The sequence below is a fragment of the Hibiscus syriacus genome, unplaced genomic scaffold, assembly GCF_006381635.1.
Source record: "Hibiscus syriacus cultivar Baekdansim isolate YM2019G1 unplaced genomic scaffold, ASM638163v2 tig00111841_pilon, whole genome shotgun sequence".
NCBI classification, from domain to species: Eukaryota; Viridiplantae; Streptophyta; class Magnoliopsida; order Malvales; family Malvaceae; genus Hibiscus; species Hibiscus syriacus.
Genome location: NW_024063196.1, coordinates 1,278,959 through 1,286,914, shown reverse-complemented (window position 1 = coordinate 1,286,914; position 7,956 = coordinate 1,278,959). Strand labels below are relative to the sequence as shown.

The window sequence follows — 7,956 nt, the reverse complement described above, 5'->3', positions numbered from 1 at the left end:
TTGTATAAAATACATTATAAATAACTGAATTATATCAGAATATCTATTTAATTATTAAAATTTTAAATATTATAAAATAATTATTAAATTTCTCAAACTCTTATAATATATAGCAAAATCATTTGAAAATTTTAAAAATTATTTAATAATATTTAAAAATTCACTTATTAGAAAATGATTTTGATATTATTTAACTATCTCTAATATATATATATCATCAAAGTGTCTGATTTATAGTTTTATCATTAAAATATATTAATCGATTGAAAATTATGACTATCCTTTTTAACAATGTTATCAATTATTTCATAGACCGACATGATAAAAGTGCGAATGGTACTTGATCATACTACATCCAAAATCAAAGTTCTTTTATAAAAAAGAATATAATTTCTTGTTGTCAAAACCCCACATTGGATTCTAACCTACCACTCAATATCACTTTGTCCTTTTTTCATAATCAGATAAAGCATAAGCACTTGGCACCAACTTGGGGTTTACCATTGCTAGACCTTGGATTATTTTAATATTTTATATACAATAATTGTATTCAAAGTATTATATATTTATATAAATTTTAATATATTTATCACATTAAATTGATTAAATCAAGTAGATTTTATTATATTTGAATTATTATTTTTAATAATATGATATAAAGATAGTATGAATACATAAAAGTCAAGTAAAAGATTTTGCTTTACAATTTTTTTGTTGGGACAGCTTTGAGACTTTGTGTATGAGTATACGATCTCCACGTGTGTGTAGTTTTTTGTAGAGTCATAAAAAGAGAAAAAGTTGAAAGAAATTTGGAATAAGTGCAAAGTTTTGATTAAATAAAGATTCTTTTGACAATTTATTTTTTTTAATGAAAATATGTACGATATAGAGATTTAAATTATCTAAATTTGATGCTTTTTAATTTGATTTTATGGTGTTAATTTATTTAAAAAGAATTAAACTTATAACATTTTTATGGAGAGTCGAGGTCAAATTTAAAATTTAAATATTTTTAAAAAAAAACTTGAAATCCAACTCAATAAAAAAATTATACTATAATTCTCTTACATATATTTAAAAATAATTACTATAATACCTTTACATACGTAATCCTCCTATCCTAATAAAAACATGGACAAATTATTACCCTAAAATTATGAATGAATTCGAAGCAACAAAAAGAAATATATTCTTTTCTATACAAATTAGAACACTAGAAGAGTATGTAAGATGTGTTGATGTGATAGTATGATATTATACTCTTACAAACAAAAAGCAAATTCAAACCTTCAAGATTATATGAACAAGAACCAATAAAATGAAAATAAAGGTTGTTCATTTGAATATCACCCAACAATCCCAAAGTCTTGAAGCATTTCAAACAAGTAGCATTAATCCAAACCATTCAATATTCCATTCCATAACAATATGAAGTAGTAGGTTCTACTATTAGCTAAAGCAAGAAACATTATAATATTATATGGTGGTCAATAAAACTTGGAGCTAAAATTAAACTAAATCAAAACTAGTCTAGTCATGTCATACAAAGCCTTTTATACACCTTGAGCTCTTCTCCTACTATGTTGGCTAACCTAAGAAAACCTCAAACTTGTTTCAGGTCTAATAAAAAAGGGGAATAGTTTTCATGTTTTCAAACTCAGTTTGCTTTCTCAACAGCATGGAGCTTGAATACTGATTCCAAATCAGGAGGACTAAAGAACTCCCTAACTCCATTATAATGGCATCTAAGTGTGGACCTACGCTTCCTTGGGGCTAAAGGGCATCGTAATTTCTCCGGTATCTTTGCTTCTTTTGAAGTTGGAGTTGTGGACTCTTCTTCATCATTGTCTTCGCTTTCTTTTGCTCTGGGCAGCTTCGTGTTTATCGGCTTCAATGAAGTCCTTAAGGTGATGACCCATTTCTTCCCTTCGGAGTCCAATGCTCCATCGAGTTGTGGTTTTTTGGAGAACCCCATTTTTATTAAAAGCAGGGATTTTGATGGGGAAAAAAGAGAACACAAGCTTGGAAATGGTTGGTTTTGGATGAAAATGGGTTAAGACAGAGTAATACAAAGAGTGCAAAGCAGGGGGAAATGTGTTTTTGTTTGAGTAAAATCAGGCAGAAAATGAGCTTTTTTTTATCAAAAAGAATGACTTTGGGAAAGAGGGGGAGGGAGAGTTTTGAATTTGAGGGGAAATGAGAAAGAGATGTTTATTATGGCTAAGCTTTTGATTTCTTAAAGGGGAAGAGAAATATAAGGGGTTAATGCCCGGATATTTACGGGCAGCCCAAGGGGGATCTTTTTTATTTTGGCGCCAAATTAGGGTAGGATGATGAGCAACGGCTCTTCTTCCCGCTGAGATTTAATGAAGTTTACGACTTTGCCCTTTTTGGTTTTGACATGAATAAATGATTTTCTGGGGAATTGCAAAAAGGACGGCTACGTTCCGTATAAATGTAAGAGTGACCCCTTTATAAGCCAGGCCGCCTCTAATGGGCTACACTGTATACCATTGAAATTCCACAGATAGTAAGCAGCCCATTTAGCTCATTAATGATCCTATGGCGCCAATAGCTTTTAGTTTGAATTATAGATAAACCCTTGGGGATTCAAATGGGTTCCAAAACAACTGCCCCACTGATAATCTTTTCGATCCACTATTCTTTCCAATGGCAACTTTTACCCAGTCTTCTTATGCAATCCAAACTCTGCTTCATAGGGGCGGGGCAGGGCATTTCTAGTCCGTGTTGTACGATTACATAATATCAACCTGTCCTTTATGATGAAAAAACAGACTCGTTAAGCGTATGATAGATTGTTTAATTTCAATGCGATTATGGGTACACTTGGCAAACTATGTAAAGCTTGGGAAATGTGTGCTATAAACGTTTTACTAAAAAAGTTTTATTGTAATACGGATTCTTAAAAACACAACCTTAACAGTCATTTGGGGACCTTACGTTCAAGAAAAATGATACAAAGGTCATCAAACATTCAAGCACGGATACATACTATTGTATATCTATTTTGCGCTGACTTTTTTTTCTTCTAGTAGCCATCTTCGATTAACATTCGACCCATGGATATGAGAATATGAAACCCAAATATTTTCAAAATACATATAAAATCTTTAAAACACCTGACCATAATAACTGTATTGGACGCATACGCACATCGGACAGATACATGATCCCATACTTGCATATGAGTCCAAATAACAGTCTGAAATAACCCAGGAGAGAACTAGTGGCTAAACAAGTAATTGAAGAGAGGAAATTAAACAGTAAATGAGGAACTAAATGCTTTAGTAGAACATACCTACAATTCAAGGACAATGAAGTGAATTAAGGAGGATGAACACAGTGACACATACTGTAAGTCTGTAACCAATGCCATCATGATGCGTAGAGATACCGACACTAAACCACATAAGAAATCTCATAACTATTAGGTGTTGAATCAAAACCCAAGCAATCAATTGCAAGATGAAGAATGCAATCACCAGAAAATCTTACAAAAAAATCGAATCAAAACCAACATCACCAAGGGGAATCAAGAATCGAAGAACTCCAGATTCAGTAAGTAAGGAATCAATCAGATGTTCTACTAAGGGTTTGTTTTCAACCAAAATTTTGCTGATCATACTATTTTTTTAAGCTTGCTCAGGCTGTGTGGAGTAAATATACACCATAGGCTTATCATCAAAGACTTTTATGGACAAATTGCAGTCCCAAAATTTTCTGAGTAAGAATCTAAGAAAAAAATTCTGCAAGCTGCAGTAGGAAACCTAATCCTGTAAACATTGAAACCCAACCATGAAGAAAAAGATGTACCCAAGGTTTTTGCAAGTGGGGTTTGAAATGGAACCATACAATATTCTAGTTCTTGCTTGCAATTGCCATTGATGAAATAACCTTATGTTTGAGAGGAAATAACCATAATCGGGATTCTTTAACTCTATTCACCTCATAATTGAATGAAATCCAAGAAGTGGAATGCCAAATGGTGCCTTAATCTAAAATTAACCAATTCAATCAACCAACAGCTAAACAATACCTCAGTATATAGAATTTTGAATTCAAAAATTAAATGGGAATTGATCATTCAAAAAACTGAAAGTTCCTCATTCCAAACACCTTCAGAAATAAAAGTGCATATCCAACTTAATAAATTCCAATACCCTTATAACATTACTAACATTGTTCCGGAAAAAAAATACTTGAAATCAAGAACCCATCAAAATAGATGAACACTCACCACCTAAAACCTCCTCCCGGGTCCACCACCGCGGCCGAACCCGATTTGAGGAACAACAGCAACCGGGTCAACCTTAACAAGACCGGGGATATCAGCCATCCCAAGAACCGAAAGCATATCGAGCGTTTCCTTATCGACTTCGATTTGGTCGACCTTGATGGCGGATTCATCGGGGACGAAATCCATGCGACGCTCACGCTCTTCCTCTTGGAGCTTAAGGGAAATGCCGCGAACGGGACCCCTCTGGATCCGTTTCATCAAATGGGTGGAGAAGCCGGCGATCTTGTTGCGGAGCCTCTTGGATGGGATGATGGCGACCTCTTCGATGATCTTCTTGTTGGTGTGGAAATCGAGGGTCATGCGAGAGTAGTATCGCTCGATCACCTGACGGGAAGATTTCTTCACTGTTTTCGTACGGACACGGCCCATTGTTTGGATATGTTGACGGCTCTACTTAGTGGCTGGCTTGAGTTCAGTGGACAGTGGGAATGAAAGAGGATGAAGCGGCTAGGGTTTTCTAATTGTGAAACTAGGGTTTGTATATGGATTGTTTGGCCTTTTTCAGTTGTAGTGTAAGTTCTTACGGGCTTATCTTTAACGAATCCAAGTATTTTTCATCCCTCTATTATTTAATTCCATTTCATATTATTTTTCCTTTGTTTAAAAGGAATTATTCCAAAATATTTTTTGATAAAGTACAAAATGTTCCTTCGACTGTTTGACTCTATTTTTTATTCTCTCGTCTATTCAAAGTTATAAAATAGTCCATCGATTGTAGGATACTATTTTGTTAAGTCTCTCTACTATTAAAAGTTATAAATGATCACTCGACTATTCATATGTTCCAAACTCATCATTTTTCATTAAAAATGATAGTTGTATGAGTTGGACATTAATCTATCGACTGAGATATGATAAAATTTAATCTCAAAATCGTTTAAATTGTATAGGCATTTAAGATTCTGGGATTAGATTTTATCAAGTCCTAGTTAGTAAGTTAACATTCAACTCAAACAAGTGTTAAATTTTTAACATAAAAGGATGAGCTTGAAACATATGAATATTCGGATGATCATTTCGTAACTTTTAATAGTCGAGGGACTCAACAAAGTAGCGTCATATAGTCGGAGGACTATTTTGTAACTTTTAATAGTTGAGAAACTCAATAAAGAAATACCATATAATCGGGGATAATTGTGTACTTTACCCAATATGTTTGTACAATATTGTAATTATTTATAGGATAAAATACACATTTAGTACCTAAACTATTACTTTTATCCTATTTTGGTATCTAAATTTTTGTTTTTTTTTTCAATTTTTGTTTCATTTTGGTACATCTCCATTAAAAACTTAATTGAACTGTTGTATTTAGCACTTTTTTATGGATAAGTTACATCATTCATCACTCAAATATCTTCTCACTCATATTTTGGTCACTGAATTTTATTTTTTTAATTTAATTACTTAACTTCAAATTACTTCTAATTTAATCACTCCAACTTTCAAATTTATTTTTATTTAAAATAATAATAAAAATTTCATATCATAAAATTAATAATAAAATAAAATAGAGTGGTTAAAACATGAGCAATTTGAAAGTTGAGTAGTTAAATTGAAAATTTTTGAACTTTAGTGACCAAAATATGAATAAGAAGATAGTTGAGTGATGAATGTGTCAGGATTGGAGAAGAAGAAGAGGAACGGCGAGAAAATATCGAAGAACATTTGGGAAATGATGATCGGGGGTTAGGGATTAAAGAAAGAAATTGGGAATTCAATCATGTGAGAGGCACGGGGTACTTACAGAGCAGGCCGAGCACGAGGAATGACTGAAGGAGAAGCCCTAGACAGAAGGCCCAATACCTGTGAAAGAAAAGGAAGAGAAGAATCAGTTAGTTACATAGCTGGGACAGCTGGCAATGACTGAATGGCATTTGTAATTAAATAATTAACAGACTCAGGTGTAAAAAGATCCTTATGCAATGAATGATGAATTTTCTTCTCTATCAACTCTCTTTCTCGTCTAAATTCTTCTCCTAAATCCTTTCTTTTTCTCTCAACTATAACAATTGGTATTCAGAGCTTCGATTCTGGCAAAAATTTCTGGTGGGTATGACAAAGAAGAACCAGACTATGGCAGAAACTGATTTATCTGGGATCCAAAAACAGATTGAAGACTTAGCTACATTAGTGAAGAAGGGGCAAGATGAAACTAATCCACCTAAATGGTGGGAGACTCAAGAGAATAGGATCACTGCATTGGAGTCCAGAATGGTAACTAATCAGGGTTATATGGAGAAACTATTAAAGGTTCTGACAGGCAGGGATGGGGAGCAGGAGCATTCTACTGATGAACATGTACAATCTCCTGATACTTCTAAAAATAAGGACAAAAATATTATTTTGGTTACGGTGGTGAATGACAAGTCTAGATTTACCTATAAACCGGATGAACCTGGGATATTAAAGACTAAACCTGATACTTGTTTAGCTCTTAAGAACAGTTCTAGGTCTGAAAATAAAGTGGGTGAAAACAGTGACTCTAGACCTAATCTGTTTGGACTGGAAGCTGCAAAAGGGGGCCAGGAGGTTCACTTAACAGTTTAGGAACTATGTGGCACAGAACTAAGATAGAACTGCCATTTTTTGATGTGGTCAATCCTAGGGGATGGATTCAAAAATGCTTGAAATATTTCTCTATTTGTAGTGTTCCTGTTGAGCAAAGAGTAGAGGTAGCTACTATGTATTTGACAGACAAAGCAGAAATATGGTTTGATGGATATATAATGCAAAAGAATCATGTAACATGGCATGAATTTGAAGCTGATATATATCATAGATTCAGTGATAGATCTTTATGTGATATTGTGGAAGAGTTCACTAAATTGACTCAAAAGGGGTCAGTGGAAGATTATCAGGAAAAATTTAAGGAGTTACAACCCTATATGTTGTTACAGAATCCTACTTTAACTGAGGAGTTATTTGTATCACTTTTTATTAGTGGTCTAAGAGATGATATTAAGCATAGGGTCAAGGCTTTGGATCCTAGAAACTTGTTTGAAGCATGTAAACATGCCAAGCTTTATGAACTTTATGTGGAGTTTAAAAATAAAAGATTAAGGCCTTCTTTTAAAAGCCCGCCCTACCCAAACCCCATCTCTATATCTAAGACACATACTTTGTCTGTGCCTATAAAGCCTACCTCAACATCAAATCCAAAACAGAATCTTATGGATTATAGAAGGCAAAATAATCTTTGTTTCAAATGTGGAGAAAAATATTTACCAGGCCATCAGTGTAAAAACAGGCAGTTAAATATGATGACTGAAGAGATTGATAATTTTCCTATGGAAGTTAGTGCCACTGATACAGAGCAGATTCAGTAGCCAGAAGAAGAAAATCTAGAAATTTATATGAATGCCATTACTTATTGTATTGGCCATAATACTTTGAGAATTCAAGGTACGATTCAAGGGAAACCCCTGAATATCTTAATTGATAGTGACAGTACACATAGCTTTTTGACCCCTAAATGGGCTGATGATAGTATACAAATTACTACCCCTAATCCTCTGGCTATCACTGTGGCTAATGGTCAGAAATTATTCAGCTCTGCTCGGTGCAACAAGGTAGAATGGCAAATGCAGGGCCATACTTTTTTACATGATTTTAGGCTGCTTAAATTGGGAGGAAGT

General features: G+C 33.6%; 2 protein-coding genes across 2 annotated transcripts; both read right to left on the bottom strand.

The window, feature by feature from the left end:
* Positions 1-1,548: 1,548 nt before the first annotated feature.
* On the bottom strand, positions 1,549-2,305 carry LOC120172022 (cyclin-dependent protein kinase inhibitor SMR6-like). The gene has a single exon (XM_039179602.1). The coding sequence runs from the start codon at positions 1,973-1,975 to the stop codon at positions 1,658-1,660; it is 318 nt and encodes a 105-aa protein (XP_039035533.1). The 5' UTR covers positions 1,976-2,305; the 3' UTR covers positions 1,549-1,657.
* Positions 2,306-4,142: 1,837 nt separating this feature from the next.
* On the bottom strand, positions 4,143-4,767 carry LOC120172021 (40S ribosomal protein S17-like). Its single transcript, XM_039179600.1, has one exon. It carries the CDS (start codon positions 4,685-4,687, stop codon positions 4,262-4,264), a length of 426 nt encoding a protein of 141 aa, XP_039035531.1. The 5' UTR covers positions 4,688-4,767; the 3' UTR covers positions 4,143-4,261.
* Between the last annotated feature and the right edge of the window lie 3,189 nt (positions 4,768-7,956).

Excerpts from the sequence above, each read along its gene's own strand:
- LOC120172022 (XM_039179602.1), bottom strand. The coding sequence starts at position 1,975 with ATGGGGTTCTCCAAAAAACCACAACTCGATGGAGCATTGGACTCCGAA.
- LOC120172021 (XM_039179600.1), bottom strand. The coding sequence starts at position 4,687 with ATGGGCCGTGTCCGTACGAAAACAGTGAAGAAATCTTCCCGTCAGGTG.